At 45.1% G+C, this 27,150-nt stretch overlaps 1 protein-coding gene across 2 annotated transcripts; it reads right to left on the bottom strand.

Moving 5' to 3' along the window:
- Positions 1–304: 304 nt before the first annotated feature.
- VSTM2B (V-set and transmembrane domain containing 2B) lies at positions 305–21,111 on the bottom strand. 2 transcript variants are annotated; one of them, XM_054169895.1, is made up of 5 exons: positions 20,787–21,111; positions 19,733–19,917; positions 18,077–18,106; positions 16,614–17,019; positions 305–1,140 (listed from the first exon to the last, which is right to left on the bottom strand). In XM_054169895.1, exons 2-5 carry the CDS (start codon positions 19,859–19,861, stop codon positions 1,052–1,054), a joined length of 654 nt encoding a protein of 217 aa, XP_054025870.1. In that variant the 5' UTR covers positions 19,862–19,917; positions 20,787–21,111; the 3' UTR covers positions 305–1,051. The 2 variants fall into 2 exon arrangements, with proteins under 2 accessions (XP_054025870.1, XP_054025871.1); XM_054169896.1 differs by having other exon boundaries at positions 306–1,140; positions 20,590–20,906.
- Between the last annotated feature and the right edge of the window lie 6,039 nt (positions 21,112–27,150).

The following is a 27,150-nucleotide window of genomic DNA, read 5'->3' on the forward strand; positions in this document are numbered from 1 at the left end:
TTATGGATTACTCCCCAGACCACAGGATACCAGAGCTGGCATTAAGGGTATGAACATTCTTACAAAGATTTTATCACCTTTGGTGCACTCGGAGGAAAGCTCACATGGTAAGACAAGTGTCATGTTTAAAATCTGAATACAACTTCCCTTGAGTGTTGCACTGTCCATCTGACTACATCTTTTCATAAACTCAGAGATAACTGAGGGCACTAGAGGAGAATACAGCTATAGCTTGTGACAAGCTGCCAGCACATTCTGCTGTGGGCTTTGCAAGTACATGGGGGTGTGTAATAAAGAATTGATTTCAGTTGTATTCAATTTGTGACACACCTTGCCTCAGTTCTCTGTGCTGTGACAAGGCAGGGAATGTACACAGCATGCAGCCTTCTCAGGCAGTTGCAGGAGACAGGGACAGGCACACACATCTGTAAAAACTTTATTTCAAAATCTTTTTATTCAACTGTTATTCAGCAATATACAATACAGTTTATAAACAAATGTCTTACCTTGTTTCCAACCTTCATTTAAAAATAAATATTATTGACAGTGAATATTAATCATGGTAAGATGTACCTTCTTAATTAAAATGTCTCCAAAAGAAATAATTTAATTAAAAAAAGAAAAGGAAATCCAAAAAAACCTAAACACAATAATCTACTAAAAATATTTCCTTTCTTAGGAAGGGCTTTGACCCAACATCTTTACATATTGTCATAAAGATAACTGCTCAACAGTTCGTGCAAAATGAAGAGTCAGAGGAAAGGTTTAGAAAAGAAAACAAAACTCACATTAAAATAGAGAAATTAGAAGTGCCATGCACAGAGCAGGGCTTTACACCATAGAATAATGCATCTAGTTTCCAGACTCTATGTGGTTTACTTTCTGTGGCATCCCCAAAAATATGTTTTTCCCCCCATGTAGAATTTGTCATGCTGCTTCAGTCTCTTTCTGTCCATCTTTAAAACTGTAGGTAATTTTTTTTTGTCAGGGATTTGTTCTGTTTTTAAATAGGTTCCTTTCTGTTTGGCTGAGGAGTGGAGGCAGCAGTCTGTCAGTGGTTTACTAATAAATGTACAAGCTTATGCAGTATTAACAGGGACATATATAGGAGTGGGTCTGTAGAATAAATAGGTCCTGTACCTAGAAAAGAAAGAGACAAGGGAGAGAAGGAGATTTAATTCTTTGTCTTTTCCAATATAGAAGATTAAATGCAGAAGAGAAATATAGGAAGATTTATTTTTATCACTTCAGAGCCAGGGGTCAGAAGCTTAATTTTAATAGTAAAACAGCATCCTCAAGCTATTCAACTCAAATAGCTTTCTCTTCCCCCTCCCAAATCTAACACCACTTAGGTCATTTCATTATGCATCACTAATGGATGCCTAAACTTGGCTTCAGCCAAGTTACCAGCAATTGAGATTTCTATAAATACACCTTAATCTGGTATATGGTTTCTTGAGAAATGACAGGTATCAACCACCCATAACTTTAAAGGGAAATGACAAATGCTGCAGCTGTACTCCTTGATTAACAGGACATGAACCCATTTCATTTGGAATGGGAACAGCAAGACCTTGACATCTTCTTTACCTTTTACAGGAGAGAGCAGAATTTTAAATAAAAAATGTGCACAGGAGCTGTGGAAACACAGAGGTGGGACGTGGAACACAGCTGGTACAGTCGTTTCATGCAAGCCCAGGGATGGCAAGACCGCTCCTGCTCCTATGAGGTAACCTTGGCAGCCCAGCAGGGCTGCAGGGGTAGCTGTGTAGGTGCCAGCATGGAAAACAGGTACCTGTGACTTTATGGCTGGAGGAGGAGGATGCAGCTCTCCTTAGGCAGAGGCAGACACCAGTGCCCTTTCCTCACAGCAGGAAGTGGTATCCGTGTCCATACTGAGCTAACAAGGTTGTTCCTGCCTCACATTCACTTACATTAAGATGTTATTCAGGGTTTTCGTTTTCTAGGTACCCGCACCAAAAAAGAGGAATTTACTCTGCCACCATGGTCTGGCTCCTCTCCCTGGTGCGGGACGGCTGAGGTTTGCCACACTCTGTCAGGGGAGCAGAGGCATGGTGTGGGTCTCTGGGGCTGCTCCATCTCTGAAACAGGCCACTGCTCTGCTGCCAGGCAAGGGTGAGAATGGCCCTTCATACAGAGAAGTTCTGCTGTCCTGGTGCAGCCTGCTCCATTACTGCAGGATGAGATTGCTGCCGTGCGCTCCCCAAGCCCCTGCTGAGCCCACGCAAGCAAGGCTGGACTGGTCCATGGCTACAGCCGTTTGGGTGCCAAGTGCCAGTGTGCGGCACCTTCCCAAGGTCATGACATGGACTAGCATGTGCTGTTGTCACCAACACTAACATGGCAGTGCAAGGCTGCACACCCATGACAAATGTCTGATGTGGCTGTGGGACATTGCCATAGGGGTGAATGCAAAAGCCAGGAGTCCAGCTGGAACTCTGCTCCGCAGCTGGAGTGCACAGGAGCACCTGGGAAAAGGCTTTATCAGTGAACACCCTACATACAGATGTAACTGACACCCAAATACTGATAGTCACTCAGAAAAGTGACTGTCAGAGCCACTCTGCAAAGCAGGAAAGCTTTAAAAAAAGCGCTTTCTGTGTTCAGTATCTCTGGAAAAGGAGTCTGGCCACTTCTGTTCAGGAAACTCACTTCAGGTACCCTAATGCAAATACCTGAGTCTTGATGTGTAGGAGATGTGAGTCTGTCTCAGCTCTGGCATGATCAAAGGAAAGGCCTGGAACAGCTCCTGAGTGAACTGCTGCTCATGGTCTCACTGTTCAGGCTGCCTCATGATTTATACACACCTCACCAGCAAAGCTGGAGCATTATAACCCAATATAAAACCATAGTTCATAGTAATACGGTGTGCAGCTGAGGAATTCATAGTCCCCATAGTGCTAGCTCATAGACACCTAGACTGTGTGGAGATTATTTAGTTATTAAGGTTTTAATTAAATCTTAGTATGCACCCACACATGGCTAAGGACTGCCTACATAGCAACAGCAAGGCATTAAGATAGAATACAGGATTTTTCTTTTTAAAGCTAAAAAACATTAACAAACACAATTCAGGGAACTAATAGAGCAAGTCATTAAATCCTTGCAGGAAGACACCAGGAGACACTGCAGGACGGTGCACAACAGCTGATGGAGCTCAGGTTGCTGGCCAGTACATGGGCTGTCACCAGCCCCAAATGTTCTTGCATCTCCAAGATAGCAACACACGAGCTCACAAGCTCAGAGTTGCCTTCCCTGCCCCAGGAACATGCCCTGCAGAGCCAAGCTGTAAGGAGGGTCTGCCTCTGGAGACCTGCAGGTAGGATAAGCAATACCCATTCTTTTGCTGAGAGAGTTGGGGCAGCAGGAGCCTTAGGGAGTCTGTGCTGATACCAACCCTGCCAGGCTTCCCAGCCACTTTACCAGTCTGGGAGCAAACAGAGCTGTGACAGCCATTCCTCAGCCTCAGGGACCTCCCTCCTTCAGCAGGTTCCACAGTTCCCTTAAAAATACAAAGTCAATTCACAAATACATTATATCCTTCACTCTTAACAAGGGCAAAGCCCTAAAACAGATCTACCTGATCTTCCTTATGCCAATAGAGAACAGCTTGATGACTGGGAAGGCTGAAGGTAAACCCCCATTTTCTGTCCATGCCTGACATGTGGTATCAGAAGGCAGGTTGCTTGTTCACAGATTGCAGTCACTGGCACAACTGATCCATACTTCAGTCAGCACATCCCCATTTCCAAGCTGTCAGATGGCTCTTCTCACTTCTGGGACATGGCCCAGCTGCAAGAATGCCAGCCCAGGATGGTCCCCATGTGCTGTCACTGTCCCCTGTGCCCAAGGATGGCAAGGGCAGCCTGGCAGCAGCTGACACTCCTGGCAGCCGCATGCAGCTCACAGGTGCTGAATTTGTGCCAATTCCAGACCTGTCCACCACTGTGGTGAAGATCTGGCCTTGGGTATTGATTATGCACAAACCTGAGGATAGTGAGAACCCAGTTCTCCCTGACAGGGCTGAATTTGTTCTTTCAATGAACAAGACTTGAATCTGAGGAAATGCTGCCAGTTACTCAAAAAGAAAGCTGCACATTGGTAATGGGAGGAATCACCCTGGAAATGCTGAGGAATTCAACCTGGAGAAACAGGCTCTTGTAGCTCAAGTGCTCTTACAACCACTATACTGAAGGGCTGCAAAGGACACCAGGTTAGGATTGTTCTGTTCTGAATGGAAAAGAGTATTAGTCACAACTCCATGCAGCAGCTCTGTGCCTGCTTACCAAAGTCATTCCCACCTTTATGTACTAGTTTTAGTCTAAATCTCAATGCAGAACTGACTCAATGCAAGTCCAAATGTTTTTGTCTTTTCCTCCTGTAGCACTTGTCGTTGTTAATCCACATTCTCCATCTGCTTAATCTGACAGCAGAACGTGAGTTCAGAGTCTGTTAACACAACCTCAGCAGTTACATAAAGCATATTTTTAGGAAATTAACTGAAGACCAAATGCAAGCTTCTTTATTCACAGAGATTCAGTGTCATTCTGCTCTAAGACTTCAGGCAGTAGAAGCAGACACACAGGACTTCAGGTGTCTCCTCTTTCTGTACAGAAGCAGTAATTTCTCCCTGTTTAGTTAACCCAAAGCCTTTTCGCTGTGGGCAGCATTGTTTATAAGCAAGCTGGACTGAGTCTCCTTGGTTCTGCATTTGCTGCAGTAGTGGAGCTCTTGATGCTCAGTTAATAAATTGAGACATTTGCAGATGTAAACAGAGCAACTGTGGGTCCTGACCACTAGGATCTGGACACACCATCGACCCAGATTTGAGAACAAAAGAGTTTCTGTCAAGAGACTTTAAATCAGGAGCAGGCAGTTACTTACAAACAAGAGACACTTAAAAGAAAACATTTATGCTTTGAATATTCATTTGATGTTTTGTTATTGTAAGCTTATTTATCACTATACAGATGTACAGTTTTGCTTTTAAATTATTTATCTGCACATGGCTAAATGGGGAAGCCTACCACTAAGCAGAACAGTAACAAATTGTTCTGCTGGTGTATGGTGAATCGCTCTCCGGCATCACTCATCTTTCTTTTCGATTTACAACATAATAATGTTTTGCTGTAGTTTTCTATTTATTAATTTGTGTTGTGCCAGCATTCATCAAAGTCTGACTCGAGACAGTTGAAAACAAACATTAATTAACCAAGTGACTTGTAACACGTAGCAAAAAATGGGAAGATTCTCTTACAAGCTATATTTAACCAATGACCGAAACCCAGTTTCCAGCAGCTTCCTATTTTTCTTCCCAGAAAGAATCTGGAAAGTCCCCTGATGTCTCTTTCTGAGATGCCAGTAAAATGCAGTGGCCCATATAATAAAAACCTGAAAGACATCAGTAGCCTATTTTCCTTGAAAGATGAGATAACACCTACAGTCTGCCTGCCTCTTCATGATGGGAGCTGGGACCTTGGCTGGCAGTACCATGAGACATTTCTCTGTAGTCATCTGTTAGCCTCAGTCTGTTTTCTTAAGGAACAACATTCAATTCAATCTCTCAAACCGAGCAATTTATTAAGAGGAGAAGGATCAAACTGACCATATAGTCTGATTTATTCTCTCAGTCCAGAAACTTTAAACTGTGCTTGAGACATATTCTTGGAGGAACTTCTACTACCTTGTATCTATGGAGAAAATGGGGGGTTATATGGGTTGTTGGTCAAGGATCATTACTGACAGTAACCTAGATAAAACAAATTCTCCTTGACACAGATATGGAGCACTTCCACTGAAATGAAGGGAATTTACCTAACTTCAGATCTAAAAGCTTCTTAGAAGTTTTTTAATTAAAAGATACCATTACTAAAGTCATTCTCCAGTTACTGAACTGAAGAGGCAATAAGCTGCACTATATCAGGACTGCTCTGCAGTCTGAGACAGGATCTGGTAAGCTGCACATATCCTTCTTCCAACACTAGCACAATCACATTGCGTTTTTGTTACCGTGTCTGTTGTCTTTGTTTTTTTTCCCAAAGGCTTGTAACTGGTGCCTTCAACTTCCTGCTCCTGACCAAGTGCCAGCTCTCCAGGACTCTGTGCAGCAGTGTATCCAGAGCCTGTGCTAACCTCAGTGCAGCCTCCCAGCTAAACCTCATTATGCTGCACGTAATGTGAGGTGCTCTTACTGAGAGAAGTGAGTGGTACCGTGGATATCTATGCAAATACACAGAACTGCAGGGTCCCCATTGCTCCTGGTTTTCAGCTGGCTGAGGGCCACCAGGCCTAGGCACAACTAGAAACAGCTGCTAAGCTGCCTTTTGGTACTGCTAATTTTGGTTGTGGTGATTTCTCACATATTTATATGCAACTGCACAGGATCTGCTTGCCACTGAGCCTGCCTAGAAGGCACAATGACAAAATCAGTTTTCTAACCACCACACATTTTTATTTATGATTAGCTAAATTTTAGAACAGCTTTCCATAAAAAACACCCCATAAAAGTGAGCACATGCATTTTTCCACAGCCAAGCAGCTGTAAGCTAGTGATCCTGCTCTCTTCCTTCATCCATGCCACCAAGGGTTTCACGATGAGGGGTAAAACCTTCTTATGCATCTGGGTGAAGCTGTAAGCATTGCCCTCCACACTCTTCTTGACAACACCCACATTTCAATTTCCTTATCCACACTGTAAACTCTCCAAGAGGCTAACCAGTTTTGGTGGACAGAAGACACTAGCCAGTTGTAGAAACAATGTCATCAGTTTAGGTCTTCTCAAATACACCTGAACTTCGTTTGTCTACCTTTTCTCTTAAGATATCTGTTGCCATGTTCAGGCTCACAATTAGAAGTGAACTGCCAAAATGCCATGTAACAAGGGGAACTGAACTCCTATCCTAATTTTGGAATCTCAGCAGGTTTTAGTATGTCAAGTGAGATTCCATTTGCATTTGGAATATTTAGCACTCCTGAATAGATGGTGTTTGACCTGCATCTATTTATGTGCAGGGCTGAACATGTGTGACTGAACAGAGAGGTGAGGTAGAAAGTGAGGCTTGCTAACTCTACAGAAGCTGCATACAGGGCAGCACAATGCAAATTTCCAGCACAGGTAGAAATGTAAGTATGCATATTCAAGAAAAATTCAATTCTTTGTCACAGTCTCATTCTTAATTGTTGTTGTTCGTAGTACGACATCTGACAAAGCCCATCAGGAACAAAAGACACTGGTGTTTGAGTGGTAAACCACAGCATGGGTAGCAGGAAGGCGTGGGAATTGCAGCATCTGCTAGCTCCCCGAGCATTTCAGCTGACATGCTTCACTCCCACTTGGGAGAAAGAAAACTACACCATGGCTGACCACCCTTCAATACCAAGAAGCCCCTGGTTCTATGAAAAATGGGTCACATATATACATAGTTATGGACAGATTAGAAAACAAAGAGATTGGATGGCAAGGAGAGGGAGATGTAGTCATGCAAGGAAACGATGCAGAAAAGGTAAGATTACTTCTGATACAAAGCAGAGAAAAGAAAAGGATTCCTTCTGCAGCATTGATTTTCTACTGCAGTGCTTTGCTGAAGTGAAACACTGTAAGTGCCTTTGGGACAGGAGTTGCATCTATGTTTCTTAAGGCACTTGCAATTGTTGCATCTGTGTTTCTTAAGGCACTTGCAATTATTAAGGTGGATTTCTACTCACATTAGAGCTCATTTCAACTAAGACTTATTAAGGCCAAATTGTTCTGAAAATACTAGGACTGACAATCCCTTCCAAACATGCATATGGCACACAGATAGTCAAGTAGTCAATTATCCTCTATGGAGGCTCTTCCCTTTTCCTCCCAGATCACAAGGGCGTTAATAGACATAAGACAGAGGATTAGACAGACAATTGATCTGATCCAGTTCGACAGCTGCTGCAGGTCAGTGCAGCAAGACATTTCTGTATTAAATGCAGCTACTAACACAAAGCAAGAGGGGCAGTTAAACTAGTGGACTTGATGAATGCATGGAAGTGTGTATCAGCAAGAAATACTTCTGCCTATAGCAAAAACATTTCTGTTTTTTAGTGCACCAGAGATATACACAGTTTTATTATTGCTAAGCTCATCAAAGCTCATCTCCCACCAAAGTTACAAGAGGTAGGGACACATAATACTTGCAATGGTTGGTACATTTACCCTCAATATCCTGACTTCCTTTCTGTGTTATCCAGATGTACAGCCAGCAGTCTTATTGAAAGCCTCCTTCCACTTCTTCCAAATGCTACATTTGACTATGGAACCTGCTGTGTTGAGAGAAGGTGGTGCCCCCAGAAAGCCCAGAAGAGCAGCATCTCAGCTGATTCACATAGAGCTAGGCCCTTGAAGGGCTGCTTTTGGGACCTGTCCTATAATGGAGACAGCCAAATCAACTGCCCAACCACTCCAAATATCCACTCTTTGAGAAATTAGCAAAAACATGAAGAAAACACCAGCACATGCTTCAGGAAAACACCACACTATTGATAATGGAAACACTGCTATAGACAGTGTCACTATAGAATAGGAACATACCCGAAGAGAGTCCTTCACTCTATGTAGCTCATGCAGCTTGATTACTTTGTATTGGTCTGCACCTAAATAAAGCCAGTAACTTTCCTCTTATGAGATCTGTAGATGGTCTTTACTTTGTAGTACATTCTGATAAACAGATTGCTGCTTTTGTATCTGTGAGATCACATCCCCTCATCAAATGCTTATTAAAAGGACCCAAACCAGGCAGCTGTGGATTTAATTTCCAGAATTTTCTGCATGTCCACGATCCAAAACTAACTTAACAAAACCGAGCACCATTAACTCACTCCTTGACACTTGAATAATGAGAGATACAAAATTCTTTGTAATGTGATTTGGTGGAAAATTAATTTTGAACTAAAACATCCAGAAAAATAATTAACTACATTAGTGGTAGTTCAGGTGGTAAATGAGCATCCAGCCCTGCACATCTTTCTTCAGTATACTGGTACAATCATATAGCAAAAAGCACAGCTCAAACTACCCAAACCAGGAGGCAATAAAGAATACTGGTAGTGGGGTTTCAATTACTGGGCTTTGAAGTGAGTCTTGGGCATATCCTCATGGTTTTCATTATGAGGAGAATTAAAAACCCACACTAAAAAAGCAGGCAAGCTAGGTATGGTCACATAATTCCCTAAGTTGACACTTCAGGAAAAGACTTCAGTGAAAGTGACACTGGACAGAACCAGTTTCACATTCTGCAATTGATACAAGCTGTAAATATTTGCAACCCAGAAGTAAAGAACACAACACTGTAGTTCTCACTTCACTGTCTTTTAGAGAGTATTTTTGACTTGATCAGGATTAGGAGCAAGCTGCCAGTGTAGCTGTAATTATCACTCCAAGCAGAATTACTGAAATTAAGTAAATCCAAGCACAGATTATCTATGGATTTTTTTTGATAAACAACCCTATCCTGTCCATGCTTAAACAACAGAGCTAAGTGCATTAGCAGAACACGGGGCAAATGGCTGTATTGAGAACATGTGCTGGAAAAAAAAGCAGAGCCTTTGATTTACACAGAAGAAGGGCCTGCCTTTTTGCTATAAACAGACAGCAACGTTTGGGGAGTGACCCACAAGTACACAGACCCTTGTGGAGGGTTGAAAATTCCCCCCTAAACCTTTCTAATGACTGATACTCACTAGGTATTAGCTAACTAAAGACACTATCATGCCCTGTCAGGCCAGACTTCACAGAATAAGCCAGCAATGGGTTATTTGGAAAAGCTGTGGCAGGGTGATATTCCTCAATGCCCTCTTTACATGTCAAATTCCCAGCAACCTGGCATTAGAGGCATTCAGATTAGAGCACCAATTAAAATATTTATAAAGTAGTAAAGTAGTTCTAATTATACCAGTTCAGTGAATTTTACATATGACTGATAAAATGGCAGACACAGAAGACTATGTCCATTACAGGACTCGCTGCGCTCTGCCTCATGCTGAAGTTAGCAGCGCTCCCAGCACACAGTAAGGATGTTCTGCTTCCTAGCCGCAGCAACACAAATGCAGGGCAAGGACAGATAGTACAGCAACCACTTGACATCCTGCATAAGCTTCGTTAGCACAGCTCCCTTCTCCAGCCGTGGCACAATGATCTGTGCACTGCGATCACACTGGCTTCTCCACAGAGCACAGCTGCTGCTCTGCCAAACTGCTCTTCTTTCCAGCTAATAAAATTGCCTCCCAACTGATAACAGCCTAGCAATAGAAAATACTCGGTTGTTAACTGCTGTTATGACAAATACTACTATTCCGCTGACAACCCCATTTTTTCCAATACAAACCTACTTGAACCGTTTGTTATTGACATCCAAGTCTGCTCTGCCATTATCTCATTTTAAAACACACATAGTAAACAGCAACAGTGAACCTGCCAGCATTCTCTTACTGCTTCAGCAAAGCTAAATCAGAACCCAAAACAAACTTCTACTGCCAGCACAGTCCTGTCAGGCTCTGTTATGTAAAGCAGAAACACTTTCTTCACAGTACTACCACAAGATGAATTTCCTGACAGATCCTACTTTGTTTGCTTTCCAACAACAGACCACCGCTATTAATGTCCCCCTGAAAACTAGTACGAGTGAGATTGTCTTGACATTTCTTTCTGCCATGACTGCTAAGTATGCTGCTTAAAGTATTTGGGTCCTATATAATCCACAATGCAGTTCAAGTGTTACCTTACACGCCAGTAAAGCTGCATCAGTTCAGCAGAGGTGGGGAACGTGTAACAGCTATCTGCTGCTTAGTACTGCAAACTAAGATTCCATTTTGCAATGAATCTGTTGGAAATCAAACATAAAGAACTAGCAATGCATGTATATTCTTGCCCCAAATGCTCCTCTTTGGTCATGCAAAATGACTCGTGGGTGCACTGAGTCTTCCCTCATAGAAATTTCTAATTGTCACCCACTAATGAATCAATCTTGTATAGACAGACCAACACTAGGTACAGCTTCCACACTCAGCAGTACCCCTTTCACTGTGCTCAGTAATGGTTTTTTTAAACATCTTTCCATCTAAAACTCAAAGATACTGAAGTTCAAATAATATTCAGATTTCTTCAAGGAGACTGCACAGGACTTTGCAGAACAGGTTAGTCAGTTTTGTCTGTTCTCCCAGGAACAAACAAGAGCTGCTGAAAGGAGGTTACTCAAATAAATTGCATTTCCACTGTGCAAAACCACCCTGGCACAGCTTGTTTCTGCCCTAGGTAATGAGGTGACAAGGTACTGCAGTTCATGCTTTTGTCCAGTTTGAGAATTAATCCCTATTACACACACAGAAAAGAAGATATTTGACCTCACTTGTCCCCAAAGCAGTCTCATTTGCCTAGATATTAAAGTGCTAGTGATGTGTATTTAATGAGGATTCTTTTTGCATGTTTATTATCCAGTGACATTTAGGAGGTCAGCCTGATAATTCAGTTATGGCCTCTGTCTTGCTACTTTACTTAATGTAAAGGAAAATGTGATGTGACCCAGGTTGCATTTAACTGCAAATAACAACAGAATGAGCACTCATAGGGGAGAGAGTGAAGCAGACCCATACATTAATGAATTGGAAAGGTAGGGTGCCTAAGCTTAAGAGCAACACAGACTTTCCTTTCTTGCTATTTAGTGTAATGTTAATCTATCAAAGATAAACGAGCTCTATGAGCTATTCCTCAAACTAGCATGCCAAGTCATTCTAATCCGAACAGCGTCTGGAGAGCCCTAGACCCAAGCCCTCACCCAGAGTTAATGCAAACCTGACCACAGCCACACCAAACAGAGGCTCTCTAATCAGCCACAGCTCATTGCACTGCAGAAAACTTTCCTGTCTCTGAGCTGCAAAAAACCCTTTTTGCTTCCCAGTGCACAATGGAGATCAACACTCTCCCACAACATGTCCTGCCTCAAGGTAGGTCACTGCAGCTTGACTTTGTGCATGCACTGCTCTTACGAGCATCACTGAGAGCTGCACATGCAGAGAGACTGCAGAATTTGGAGCTGGTGCGTTATCATCTCTGGCCGTGTAGCCCACAAGCAGACTTCCCTCTGCCTCAGACATAAAAGGCTTTGTGGGGGGCAGAGGGGGATAGGCGTGAAGTGAGGACTTATTTTCTTCCGTGCTGTGAACACTTCATCTCTGCATAACACAGGAGTCTGTCTGTGTCCTTCCTAGAGCACTCTAAGTATAATGAAGCACAGTTTCTTGTTTCACACTCCCATCTTTGTTTATTTTATTTAAAGCTTTCACTTCATAGCTTTGAGGCTAGAGATCAAACAAATAAAAGGGAATTTGGAAGCTGCAATGTCTGATCTACATTCTGCTCAGAAGCTCGAAATTGCCCCCAAGCCAGTACACAAGCACTCAATTTGAAGACTGTTTGGGAGGATATAATAGAGACGGTTTGCCTCCCAGAAGGTCAGTGTGAAGATCCTTGTTTATGACTTCACCTATCAGGTGACAAATTGGTAGCCTCATGCTACAGCACTGGACTTAAATTTAAGAGATCTGAAATGAAGTTTTCATATTTAATTTCACTAGGGCCATACACTTTATAAAGTTGGTCATCGCTCTTCCTGCCATTTGTCCAACTCATCTATTTGGACTACAAACCTTCTGGGACAGAAACACTGCACGTCTTGCTCAGTGATGTTCCTATATCCCCCCTTACTTACCCAGTACAAACTAGGCACACTTCCAGTCACATCAACACTGGATGCAGCCCTTCACTTGCACACCCCGACTTTCTTCCTACAGCAATAGATCCCATTTGCTTGTAAGTATTGAAACTGAAAGCTGAATAATATTTTGATTTACAACCACATGGAAAGCAACTCCTTCTCTGGTAATACTAAAGCAAATGATCTTACCAGCAGATCTTTGCCTCCCTGCAGCCTAAATAATATGTTCTGTGACCACTTCAGCCTACCCTGCTGGCAGACAAGCAGGAATCTTTCTTACTCTCATGAGACCAGAGCACTAAGTTTTTACATGGTCATATAAACACTGCAGATAAAATTCTGTTTCAGTAGCTAGTATTTCTGGCACATTGGGCATTTTTTCCTGTTACATTGGATCTATTCCCTTATATACTACAATGCTGACCACAAATTTCTACTAAATGCAATTTCAGATGGCATGTCCAAAACTATGGATGAGACTCTGTGCTCTTTAGAGAATGTCAGTAGCAGACACATTCATTCTAATAAATTCATGCTTCCATTCAACTCTAAGATGTAAAGAATCACATCTTTCCATGATGCAAGACTGTGACTCCAACTGAAGTTAAACAAGAGCCCTGCAGACACATCTGAAAGCAGCACTTGATCTATAATTGCACTTACTGGAATACAAGCACATAGAGGCCCTATTTTACACTACACTGAAGGTACTGGAAAGATTCCTATTGCAAGGAAAATAGGATTAGAACACAGTCCATGCAGGACGCCATGGCTGGTACCACGACATCATTTTTTTGGTGGAGCTCTTCAGTGTATTACATAAGAGTGTTTCTTAATCACTGATGGCAAATCCATTGCTTGAGCACATTTTTGCTTTTATCCAGAGGAAATATCCCCATGCACAATGACAAGACATACAAATGCTAAAGACTTTTGCAAGTGTGTTAGATGATTCAATTACTACACACAGATTTGGTGCAAGAACTTATCTGCATGTGTGCTACAGAAGTCAGAATAATGAAAAGAGTATATAAAAGTATTTCCTGCAAAGAAACTGCAGAGAAAAAAAATAACTCACCCCTTTCACAAACAAATGGGGAACTCTGAAACTGAAGGATGTAATCTTCTTTGAAGACATTCTGAATGACAGAATCACAGAATAGCAGGGGTTGGAAGAGACCTCCAGAGATTACCAGGTCCAAGTCCCCTGGCAAAGCAGGATCACTTAAGGCAGGCCACACAGGAATGCATCCAGCAGGTTTTTCAAAGTCTTTAGAGAAGGAGACTTCACAACCTCTCTGAGAAGAAAGTTCAGTACTTATCCCACCCAAGTGACAGCACTGGAGACCTCAAACTTCAATTCCTTCACAAAACCTCACAATATCCCTTTAAGTCCTCACCACACTGATTTCTGCATTAGTATTTTACTCACATACCTTCATTCTGACACTTCATGTCTAAGGGAGATAAATCAATTTCTTGTCTCTGCACAAAGTTGCCTCTCTCGGCTTCAAACCAAGTGCCTTTTCTGGACAGTTCTAAAATACACCAGTGAAGTGGACTGGGGTGGCAACCAGCAATCTGCTTCCCAAAAGCAACAAGGGAGATACTTTGTGGTAGTGAGTTTCAGATGGTTCTGGTCCAGAGAACACCTCAATCAGGAACTTCGAGGGCCAAATCTTTCGGCTGCTAATCTAAGCCATGCTGTGGCTGATGTTTTATTGATAAGTAATTGGAGGCAGCACCAAAATGCCACAGGTATGGCAATTACAATAAACCATGTATAAGCTTGTCATTCAGGAGGTTTTGATTCAAGCAGAGTAAAAACCCAGAGGACCATATCAAAATACAGTATTAGTTGCCTGTCTCATACACGGTCAAAAGCAGTTGCTGGTTTATACCTTACTAAGTCAGTATTACAAACAGTAACAGGAGTCCTGTGTTCTACACCAACTTCAGCCTTCTCCTGGAGTGGAAACTGCCACAGAGTGGCACTGTTCACAGATAACAGGGTTCACAGGAGAGATGGCACAGCAGGAAATTTTGGTTTAGCCTATTTTGTAGTCCTCTTAGCATGTCTCCATCTGGAGATCCCCACAAAATATTTTGTCTGCATTCCACTACCTTTTTCACTGGTTTAAATAATTCCATTATCTCCACTGCTGGCCACAATGCTCATACTTCATGTTCAGAATTATGGCCAGCCTACAAACAATGCAGCAGTGCCACATCCTCAAACTACAGACACGTAAAAAATCAGGTCAGACAGCAGCTTAGATGATCTGGGCAGGGGGTCTTGCCCTAACAGACATATGTGACATGCTCTCTTGGCGGCACACACTCGTATCCATCTGTTGGGATGGAACCGAGCCCACTGCACTTCCATTGTCCTGGTTTTAGTTCATATACACCACATAAGCTCTGGGTTCAGTAAGCAGAGCACAAAGTGCTGTGAATCTTAAATGTGTCTTCTATTGTGGGCATGGAAAACATTGTGAGAATTCTCACTATGGGAGAGTGGAAAGAGGAAACACAATCAACCACCACACCTGGGCTCCTGTGGGGGAAGCAGACCTTTCCAATAGGAAAACAAGTCTTGAGCATAACAGCATTTGGTTTAATTTCTTGGGGTCAGTGCATTCAGCATAAGCAAACTGATTTTTTTTTCTTTTTAGGTCTCATTAGGCTTCAGGGATTATCATTTTGTCTTCCACTAGACACCAACAAACACCAGCTTAGTTTTAGAAATGATGAGGAGTGAACCCCAGTTTTCACATGGATTTCCACATAAGAAAAAGCCAAAATTATTCTGAAAACAGTCAAAAGCAGTAGGCAGACAAAACACAGCACCAAAAAAGCACCAGCAGGTCACAGTGACCCTTCTACAACTGATTCCCATTACTGTGATCCAAAACTTGCAACCATTTGCCCTGACAGTGTGGAGAGGTATCAGGAAGAGGTGTGAACATTCTTGTGCAAGCATTATGAATCTACGTCAGAAGAGACTCAGCAGAGAGGGGAGCTTAGGGCTTTCCCTGCACAGTCAGTGGCATAATATTGTTTCCTTTCTTCGGCAGTTACTTTGACAGGGACATCTGTTCAACATTAGCTAAGTGGCAGTGGCTGAGAAGGGAGTTTAAAACCCAGCAAGAGCAGCACCACACCTTTGAATCATGAAACACCTTTGCAATGCAGATTTCAGACTCCAGATTCTTTACCCCAGACTTTGCTATCATTAGTGTAAATAAAGCTGTAATATAGTACCACAGCATTAATAACTTAATACGGTATTAACTGTTGGACGATCAAAATCAACATGTTTACATTTGCAAATCGTTATAGAGCACAGTATCTCTAATTCTTACCCGGCCAGAACCTCAAACGTGGAGCTCATCACACACCAACTGACGTTTCCCTTCAGAACCTGCACCCTGCTCCGCCTAGGGCCCGCGCCTGCCCTGGGCAACCAGTCCCTGCGGCCGCTCAGTGATTTGAATTAGCTGCAGAACAGCCACAGTGTTTCGTTCAGTTGAGGCTGCAGCTACTGACTAAAACACCACGTCCGAAAAGCTGCAGAGGGGTGCTCTCCCACAGCACCTACCGAAAAGAAGCAGGTCAGACTCACCTCCCCAGCCCTACGCCTCTGTGCCAAATTCTGACACGGCAGGTGTGGGGCACTGCAGATCACGTGCACTTAACAGACTTGGCCGCAGTTACTCAGACTTAGCACTGCAGCGACAGTCCCACCTGTGGCAGAGGGTTGCGGCGGTGAGCGACCCTAAACGAAGCAGCGGGACTCGGGGAGCCCCGGCCGGCCTGGAAAAACGTACCTCCCCCCGTGCCCCCGCGCCCTACCTGACCCGTGCTGCTGGCGGAGGATGGCGGCCTGCCCAGGCGGTGGCGAGGCCGAGGAGGCGGCGGCAGCCGAGGCAGTGGCAGTGGCGGCGGAAGTATCCCCCTCGGTCAGGGGCGGCGGCGGCGGCTGCAGGCGCTTGCCGGGACCCGGCGGTGGCGTGGGCCGTGCGGCCGGAGCGTGGCGGCGCGGAGCCACGCCGCTCTGGATGTGCGAGACCGCCTCGGCCGCCTGCACGTCGGGCGGCGCGAAGCGCGAGAGGACGCGCAGCAGCGCCTGGGCCTTGTGCTCCTGCGTCTCGTCGTCGCTGTAGTCCGCCACGCGGCACTGGTAGACGCCCTCGTCCTGCCGCCGCACGCCCGAGAGCCGCAGCCGGTGCGAGATGTCGTTACCCTGGACGCGGACCGTCTGCAAGAGAGCGCACCCCAGGCGCCGATTCAGCAGCGGCCGCCGACCCCGAGAATCTGACCCGATCCCGCCGCCTTCCCCTCCCCAGTAGCAGCCCTACTCTCCGCAGTGCAGCCCCACCAGAGCTCGCTCTTCCCCCCGGTGTGCGTCTTTCGCTGTCAAAGATCAGCGTGCTTGGGCTCATTCCCCCCATACCGAACGCACCGGGCGTGAGCCCAGCCCCTCGCTGTTAAAGCCCCACCTCGGGATCCTGAGAGGCCAGGATCACTCGTTGCTCCCCGTCATTCCCATTGCACCTCCCGCACGCTGCTATTCCGCTGTTGCCCGACCCTAGCCCCTCTACCCCTGCCCAGGCCCGCGCGGCTCTTCAGAGCCGTCCCAGATGCCGGGCCGCCTCCAGCCCACACGAATCGCCCCACACCCCAGAGGCGGGAGAAGCCCAGCAGCTCGGACATCGCCCTATGCCTGTTGCCGCGGGCCAAGCCCTGCTGAGGGTCGTGCCATCCAGCTCAGATCGAGCAGGTGCTCCGCAGCACCGGCGCAGGCCACCTTCCGCCACTGCGGCGGGAGGCAACGGCTCCAGCTGTGCCTCAGCACCGCGGAGAGGGGTTGGCATGCGCCTGAGGCCACCTTGCTAGGGCATCGGCGGTGCCGGGCTCGCATCGACGGGAAGGCTGCTCATTTACTACTGTGTATGGAGAGAAGGAGATCGCCACAGGCGACTGGGGTTTGCAGAGGGAAAGGTAAAAAACCTCCTCTCCTAATCTGACCCGCAGTCCTTTTCAGATGTGGCTAAAGAAGGGCTGTAGGGCAAGTATCACGCCGAATCACCTCCTCCCAATTTGCAGGGAATGAGATGTGATTGCTAAACCGGCAACAGATGGTAAAGTTTCGACCGAGCCGCGACACAGGGAGGAGGAGAAACGTGCCGTGCTGCAGGAGCGGGGCTGCCAGTAAGACCAGCTGCATTAATGTGTCAGGAAAGAAGAGGGGCATGCAAGAAATGCCATGTGTATGGGAGGAGGGGTGCATGTCACCCCGATTGAGCTGCACTTACACTGATTTTGGTTGCATCCTTATTTGTTACCTAAAAGAACAGGAAAAAAAAAAAAAAAAAAAAGGGGAAATTAGACTCAGCTCTGCCAGCACATCAAGATGCTCTATTCCTCTCTTCCCACCCCAGTGCAAGGACAGCAGGCAGGCAGATGCAACTTTCTCCACTTGCAATTCACACAGTCCGTGTGTGGCTGACAGCAGGGGGAGGGTGGTAGGGGGAGGGTGGTGGTGGGAGGGAGTTCCCCAGGCAATGGGGAAGGCACCAAACCAGTGCTCTTCTTGGGGGAATGTTTTGGTGAAGCTCCTATGGTGCCCACAGAAGCTTGATGGGTGTGAACAGCTGCCAAAGAAGTGCTTGTTGCATGCTGTGCTGCTCACAGCTGCTGACAAACACTGGGGAAGATGCTTTACCAGCAGCATTAGCACAGCAGTGAAGTGCTTGGGCAGGCTGGATGCCGCACCGTTCAGGGCAGAGCTTCAGTCCTGAAACGTCCTGGGAGCAGGTATCGCTCTGCAGGCTTCATACTGTTGGGTGGGTTTTTTTGTCTGCATCCACTACTATAAACCTAAGTGATGCCTCAGATCTCAGTGATGCACCTCCCAGGAAGATGGTCATCACTCTCCAGGAAAGCCCTGCCATCATTTATTGTTAAAGCAACTCACGGGTTTTATATAAGGTTAAGGAAGACATTTAAATCCATGCGATTTATTTCCCTGTCTGACAACTGACTTACACTTTCCCCAGCTAGGCGGCATCGCATTAGCTCAGTGTCTATATGCTTTGCATCTCCATTTGAGCTCTGCAGGAAAACAAGCATGCCACAGAGAGGGGAGCTGGCACAGGCACAGAGGCTGCCACGGGGCACCCGGCTGGCGCAGGGGCCTTGGGGCTGGAGAGGACAACGTGCCCTGAGCAATAGGGCAACATAGCCTAGAAGTCCTGCTTCATTCCGCTTCTTGTGTGGCCCCATTTGTCACCAGTTGTGCAATGGGGGAAAGCTGCAGAATGAACTGGCTTGTGTTGGAGAAATGCAGCTGAAAATTTTAGCCTACCCTCACACCAGGCGGCTTGCTAGGGGGAGGGGAAAGGACATGCAAGATTTAACTCTGCTTCATGCATTTTAATTACTACATCTGACTGTCTGAAAACGTCCTGCTGAGCTACAGATACAGACACAGGTGTGTACGTGCACCCCAAGAAACTCTGTGCATTTGTATATGCAGATTGACATATACTTAACATACCACCAAAGAGGTGTATCCCTCGTGCCTTTCTATGTTCCGTCAGTCAGCAAACAGAGGCTCTCCCACATTTTTTTCTAGCTCAGTCCACAGAAGCACTGTTTTTTGCTTGTCCTCCCTTCATATCACAGTTATTTTTGACTGCCTGTCTTGGGTCCTCATTGCTGATTTTGCAGTGGGACAGTTATAATTTTCCATTTACAGTGCTTAAAGCACTCATGGTTTTTCCTGAGGTGAAGTACCTCACAGTGCATGCACTGTTCTCCTCTGTCCCAGGGAGGTCCTGGGGATGCCAGTGCTTCCAACTGCTTACTGGCACTGGGTAGAGGAAGCACTCTTCTCTCTGAGACTGCTGCACTTATTCTGACCATGTTGCACTTGATGAAGAGGTATTATCTCCATAGCACTGTATTACCTTGCTCCTGCTGCCGGGGACACTGATGGCTAATTCGTGTGCAAGCTCTCTGGCTGGTTCTTTAAGGTACCACCACTGGATTTCCAAGGAGTAAGAGGTGGATCCGCTGGCTCGGAAAGCACAAGGCATCTCAATATCATCTCCCTCCCTAACAGTCACATCTTTGGGAACTTCAGTAAAGGTAGCTGGGAGAGGAAGACAGAGTTGTAAGGGATGGTTAATGGGAAAGATTAAAAGACAAGATTAGTCCTTTTCAGTGTAACGTGAATTGCTTTGGCTCATGGACTAAGCGCTGAGACACGGGTTTCCTGTAGTCCAGTGACTGCAGGACAAAAGCAGAGCCTCCGGGACTGTGCACTCTGGCCAAGGCCGAGCCGGTCCCCACCACTGTGCAGCCGGGGCCCGCGGCTGCAGCGGAAAGGGGAAGTTTCAGGCAGGCCCTACAATCACAAGAAAGCTCTCGGCTAGATACAGGACTCCAGTGTCCCACTGCCCCCTCCCCCGAATCCGGCGCGGGGACTGTCCCGGGCTGCGCGCCCACCGTGCTCCACTCCGGTGCCTGCGAGGCACCAAGCCCGCGCTGCCGACAGCTGTGGCCGCAACAGTGCCACCTTGTTCTGCAGAGCCCTCCCGGGCTGCACTCCCTGCCCCCAGCCAGCAACACTTCCACAGGAAAAAATCATCAGGGAGGACGCGACTTGGAGCAATTGACGGCAGGAGCCCAGCGGCTAGAACTCGGCTGCGGACAGGGCGGCGAGCCTCGCCGTGCCCGAACCGCAGCCCCGCTGCCTCCCGCCAGCAAGTTGTGTCCGGAGCAAGCGCCTCTCTGGGGGAAGAGACTGAAGTTTCCTACTCACCGGTGACGATGAACAGCAGAGGTGTGTTGAACATCAGGTAACAGAGGGTGCAGAAGAGCCCCCGATTTCCCATCGCATCTGTGTGGGCTGCGGGCGGGGGCCGGGCTCGGGGCGCAGCCGGGCACGCCTCAATCCATCGCACACAGCGGGGCCGGGTCAGGGCTCCTTCCCAAAAAAGCCAAAGCCACCCGACTAACCTTGGTTTGTAGAGAAGCAAATATAAAATCCAGAGCCGGCTGCTCAAACTCGCTCGCAGGTGGAAGCGACGCTCTAGGAATGAAGTAATAAATCTCGTCCCGGTTCCTTGCTCCGCCGCGAGCGGGATTCAACTGCCCTGCGCTGAATGGGCGCTCCCGATGCCCGCAAACGGGGAGGCGACGCTGGGCTCCCCTCCGAGACCCATCACACTGACAAGTCTGATGTCGGGGCTCGCAGGAAGGTCCAGCGAGTCGGCAGGGACGAGACTCGTCTCCTCGAGCCTGGGGAGCGTCCGGCGTATTCCCGTCGCGGCCCCGGCTCGGGCTCGGGCTCTGCCCCTGCACGGGCGGCGGCTGCACAGCGGGGGCGCGCCGGCACGCCTGAGCCCGCCTCTCCCCACCCGGGCGACGAGCGGCGCCGGCCGCAGCTGCCCCGCGGGCCCAGCCCCCGCCTCCGCGGCCGCGCACCGCTCCGCCCACAGCGGGAGGCCCCGCCTGGCGCCGGCCGCACCGCGCCGCGGTCCCGCTTCTCCCTCATCGCGCTGCGCCGCGGTGACCGTCTGTGCAGCCTGGCCTCGCCGGCACTCTGCATGTAGCTCCCGCCTGCCTCAGGATCCCAGGCTGGCTCTCGAAGTAGTGCGTACTACTTGAATGACTGCTTTTTGCTAGCATCCTGATCCAGGTCTAGGTCTCCTCTTGGAGCGTGTGCCCAGAGCTGATTGTTCAATCCTGTCAGGCTTCCAAACTCACTATGCTTATTACTTGTTCAGATACATTAAGGAAGAAAGCCCCAACAAAACAGCACTATTGATTTAGAATACAGTAGCATAAAAAGAAAATGTTTCTGTAGATCAGCTGTTTCACTGGCAAATGTCCACATTAAAAAGTAAACCAGCTCAAACGTCAAGCCAATAAAGTCATTACAGTGAATCACCATCAGAAGCAGTTCGATTTTTGCAGTAATGAGGTAGAATTTTGTTTTTTTAATGAATTTGAGGTGTGTCTTTTAAAAAAAGTTTGCTTTTTTACCCCTGAAATTTTATTAAGTCACCATTTTATTCAGCTACAACTTCATTTAATCACTGGATGGCATGGGAAGTATATACCATGATCCACAGAAACTTTTCCTTCTATGTTTAATGGTTTCATTCTGTACCAGAATACAAAGCTGGATGCATGAAGATTCATATGGAACAAATGATTTGGAAACATTCACTTTTTGATTAACTAAATCCGACCAATTTTTCAATGGGTGCTTTTATCTAGCTTCCCAGTTAACTCCCTGCTTGGCCACACAGACTGCTGGAGGTTGAAGTGGTTGGGCCTTGTCAGCTGCTGGCTCCCTGTTAGGAAAACCCCACCAGAATGGTTTCCACCAGGAAGTTTGAGTAAAATTCACACAATCACAAAGAATATTGAAATTGCATCAAATCAGTATTTCCTGTTGGGAAATCTTCAAGTATTTCCAGCCATTCCTACCAACTATAATGATTTAAATCCTGTGACTATTCTCTGGCAGGCCTACGACAGCTTGCCCAAAGAGTAACTTCTTGTCTTCTTCTGTAGTCTTCACTGGGAGTGTAAATCCTGCCAGCCTCAATCCTGCAGAGTACAGTTCCCTGAGCAGTTGGTGTCAGCCCCCACCAATCATAAGAGCTTTCATTGTAATAGCTATTAAATACCATTCATTAATCTAATAAACCCTTATGCTTTGCTTTTCTGCACAAAAGCTCAGTGTGCTCCATGCTGTAGGTAAGCATCATCTCTTTTCCTGTGTAGCTTTAAGCCACGTTGCACTGCAGCGGGTTTTATTGCCACCAGAGTCCCCACACAGGACTTCACCTACCAGCTGGTGTGAAGGCAAGGAGAAGCAGTCATGATAGACATACCTGAGGAAGTAAATCCAGCAGCCACTCCACTCGGCAGCAGAAGTCTGTCAGTCAAATCCCAAGACTGGGGTAACTGGGTCCTCTGCTAGCGAGGCAGTTCCACAATTTTGTGCCCTCTTCATCAGGACTAGTTAGAAAACTCCTAAAGGATAAGCAGAATTAAAACAGTAATTTTTTTTTAGATCAAATTACTAGAGACAAATAGTATTTCAGAATTTTTTACTTAAGTTTTTATTAATATTGATGTCTCAAATTTTCTTCTGAATCTGCAGCACTGAGAATGTATAAAAGCTTGGAACAGAACAAAAACAACAGTTCATGTTCAATGAAGTTTGTTTCTTCGATATAAAAAGTAATAAAATTGAAAAGAAAAGGAAAATGCATTTAAACTTAGTTCTATTTTAATAAATCTGTAGTGGTAGTGTTGCTGAAGTGAAGACAGTTTCATCATGAGTGCATCTCTCGATTTGTAGCATAAACCCTTCGGTTCTACTGTATTTACTACCCACCAAATTTGATTTTATATGGAGCCTCTGCATGTTGAAGCACTGATGTCTTGGTATTCAATTAAAGTATGGAAGTAGGAACACAAGCATATTTTTCAGTCTTAGAGTAATAACAAGATTCCTTTTATGTTCTCCTCTTTTACTGAAATTGTAATGGGGCACTATTGTGTTCTACACTGACTAGCAAGTACTCTGTGCGAATAATTTTGCTCTTAGGATTCTAACAACATTGAAAGTTAAAAAAAAAAAGGGGGACTTCTACAACACAGAAGCTATCACCTGCTGGCACTCATACCCTGAGCAGGTGATGAATAGCAGGAATACCACAGGGAGAACCTCCCTCTGCATCATTATCCTCTTTTCATCATCATCCATACCAGCACTTCTCAGTGAAATCAGGGAAACTGTTCAATGCTTAAAGCCAAGCCTCTGCTTTGCTGACCATATAGTTATTTTTTTCTGTATCTGTCACTCAGATATTACACTGAGCTGTGTAGCAGATAGGTAACAATATTTTACATGTAGACAAACTGAAATTGTTTGGTTTTATGGAGACATGCTGTAGCATTTCCACAGCTTTCCATTTCCAAATCAGATTTTAGTAGAGAAGATTCTCTTGGCTGCAGGGCAAGCCAAAACACAGGAGCATTTGTTCTGGCAACAGGACTCTTCATCACTCTCTCCACCTGACTTCATCCTTAAGCCATCCCCAAAGAGATGGCAGTAGGGTAGTTTTGAAGTTTTCTTCCTGGCTTGTGAGCACCTTTCCAGGGAAGCCAGAAGGAGTCTGAAGGGACCATTAGATGAAACAAATAGAATTCCTCCCAAAGGGACAGTCATATCTTTGTTGTATCTTAGTCCCATTCTCATATTCCACTGTTAGCCAAAATCCTCTTTTGATACAAAATGCAGGAGCATCACTAACTTCAGGAGGTGACAGTGATTAACAGCAGATGAGTATTTGGTGCTTTAAGCAGACACAGACTTACAGGACTGGTAATGGCAGACTGATTTTGCTGTTGCTGGACCATGCTTTATAGCAATCCATTAAATCCCCTAAGCTCTGTGTAGTTGATGACATTTAAGAACATCTCTCCCTGTAATTTTTTTAAATGACTACCAACTCCATTATTTAAATAACCAAAATACTTTTTAATGGTTGCTTGAAGAGCCTTTAAGTCATACCCTGCTGTTTGGAGTTAATCCATTCAGAAATTAAAACAGTGTAGGTCACCTTTGAAAAAGAGAAAGTTGCAAAAATGTCCAGTTTTACACACAGAAGGCATGTGTGATGAGAGATCTACTTTGAGTTGGTGTGAAAGTGCTGTACCATACTTCATGTGATGTAGTATTCCTACCAGATTTAAGTAATATTTATCTCTGCCCTATATCCTCTGGCTGAAATAAGTCCTGTTCATCATTCTATTCTTAGATTTCCCCCCCCTCCCCCCAGTTTTCTCATTAGACTGACATGTTTTCATAGTCACAGGGACCAATTTCTCTCACATTGAGCAGTGGTTTTGCAAATGATTCCTGTGAATGTGGAGGGCACTCCTGGCCCTCCATTCCTGTGCTGCAGCAGGCAGTGCTGCTGCTTGCGGCTCTCAGGCAACGGTCAGGCAAACTGGGGCTCATCATGCCTCCCCAGGAACCTGGCTATGCAGATGGCATGCTGGCTGGCTTCTGAAAATGGTATTATCTTTAGAAAACAGGAGAGGGACAGAAGTGAATATTGGATATAAAGAAGCCCCAAAAAAGCAAAAGTGAGAGACGGTGACATGTTTACATCTCTGATTCCAGCACAGTGACCTTCACCGTGGAGTTTCTGCCTCAGAGTAGCTCATAACAACAGGCTGGCAACTGCCAGCATGGTTGCCTTTAAAATGTCACTGGTTTAACATCAAATCAAGAGGTATAATTGCATTTTTCCTTCCTTCCTTCTTCCTACCTCCTAAATTCCTGTCCTGATCAGGCACAAACCAAGCTGACAGCGCATTTGTTTTCCCACAAGAAGTCTGTAAAATTTGGTCACAAAAGCTGCAGGTTCCAAGGGCTCGATTTTTTTCAACACACATGATAACTTTCTTACTTCCCATATGCAAGCAATGGGCTGCACTGCCTTGAAGTTATTCTAAGATCTAGGGGATAGGCAGAAATGTAACACAAGTGTTTGAGAAAGAACTGGTTAATCTTACATTAGGAAATTCAGGGTTAAAACTATCAGACTATGTATCTCTGGTTTACCCATCCTTGGACAAGTGGCAATTCCGCCAAAAATGCTTCATTTTACTTTTCATGAAACTGATTAAGGTAGCAAGCATGATTCTGCATTCCGTCTAGGCACAGTTCTGACTTTATGCAGCAAATGCATTTCTAATTGCCCTTTGGTTCTACTTTAACTGATATATGGTCTGTTTTAACAAGAGACATGATACTGGCTGCCTAACACTTATACAGGAGGATAAGATAGCCTCTTTGTCTTTAACTCACACTAGGATCTTTATAAACTATGTTAGATCACTCTCTTGTAGTGTCTAAGATCTTAAATATATTTATTATAATACTTTATAAATTAACTTGTTCCTCTTCTGGGGAAAAAGAAAAAGTAATATAATCATCCTTTGAAAGAGAGAAACACATTGGCAAAACTCAAAATACTCTACATTTGGATCTACAAAATAATTCTGACAAATTTTTTACCAATGGGGAATTAAAATCAAAATGTTAATAAAGGCTGAAACAAAGAGCGCCACTAAAAACGTTACCACTGAGTGAGGCAATACTTTGTATTTCCCACTGGGCTCAGAGAAACTAGGAACACCTCCCACACCAAAAACTGACATCCATTTGACCTCAAAGAACACCCAGCACCTCATATAGAAAAACATCCATAGAAGAAATGAACAGATAGACAAGATCTGCAGCAACTTCTTAAACGTTTAGGCCTCGGGTCTGCAGGCATTTCTGAGTGAGCTGCAATGTAAGTGCCTCAGCAATCTGCCGGCTCCTGATGTGAATGGGTGAGGACATGAACCTACTGCACAAGGTTGTATGTTTTCCATGTGTAAAGGTGAAGAGGTTGCTTTACTTTTAAAATAACCTAAGACTGTTGCTCATTTGTTTTTCATTATTTGCTTTGCCAGGATCACATCATGCTAGGCTTTCCAAGAGTACAAAGCCAGAAAATCAAAAGAATTAGAAATTCAAGTCACATCTCTTCAGTTTTGCAAGACAGACTCAATGGATGACTGGAGAATTAGTATAATTACTGCAACATCACAGATACTAAGTACATAAAGCCTGATTAACTGGAGGTGGGGAAATGAATCTTATTTGCTAGAAAGCATTGATTTATTTTCTTTTAAAAAATGTTTTGACAATAAATACTTGATAAAATATTAGAAGGAAGAACGCTGCTGTTAAAAAGTTTTCCCTTGCATCCCTCTGGTCAAGAGCCGAAGATAAAGCTAGTATGAAAAAATGTATTAAATGTGGTTGCATGAGGTTTCCTGATTTGTCTGCTAGGTAGCTCACAGCAACAAGCTGCTATGGCAGAGATACTGCTCTTGCAGCAGAATTGAGGAGGAAGGCTGAGCTAGCAGGACTTGCAGCATCCTCTGAAGCTTCATGGTCTCTCTTTCCTGGCCTCACCTCACCTTATCCAGGTGTGTGGGGTAACCTTCCTGTGCTCACCTGTGGGCCTTTTGCCAGAAGCAACAGTTTTAATAATAGGTGAGCATAAAATAAATTAATTTATATATATATATATATATGTATTTCTCTCTAGCATATGTAGAGATACTCAGTACTCTGAGTCATGCTTTAAATGATTGATAAGATTTTAATTATTAAATACTTTTATAAATGCCAAGTAAGGTGTAAGAACATAGGAGTACTCCAAATGGACATGAGTTACCTCAGCTGTCAATTAAGGAATTAAATGCACAGCGTGCCAGTGTACTATGTCTT

This window comes from Dryobates pubescens, chromosome 19 (genome assembly GCF_014839835.1).
Source record: "Dryobates pubescens isolate bDryPub1 chromosome 19, bDryPub1.pri, whole genome shotgun sequence".
Taxonomy (NCBI): domain Eukaryota; kingdom Metazoa; phylum Chordata; class Aves; order Piciformes; family Picidae; genus Dryobates; species Dryobates pubescens.

What these genes read in the sequence shown, in the direction of transcription:
- VSTM2B (XM_054169896.1), bottom strand. Translation starts at nt 20,662, where the DNA reads ATGGGAAATCGGGGGCTCTTCTGCACCCTCTGTTACCTGATGTTCAAC. An exon ending in TCTGCTGTTCATCGTCACCG is followed by an intron (nt 19,918 to 20,589) that starts GTGAGTAGGAAA and finishes TTCCTCTCCCAG; the next exon opens with CTACCTTTACTGAAGTTCCC. An exon ending in AGGATGCAACCAAAATCAGT is followed by an intron (nt 17,020 to 18,076) that starts GTAAGTGCAGCT and finishes GCTCTCTTGCAG; the next exon opens with ACGGTCCGCGTCCAGGGTAA.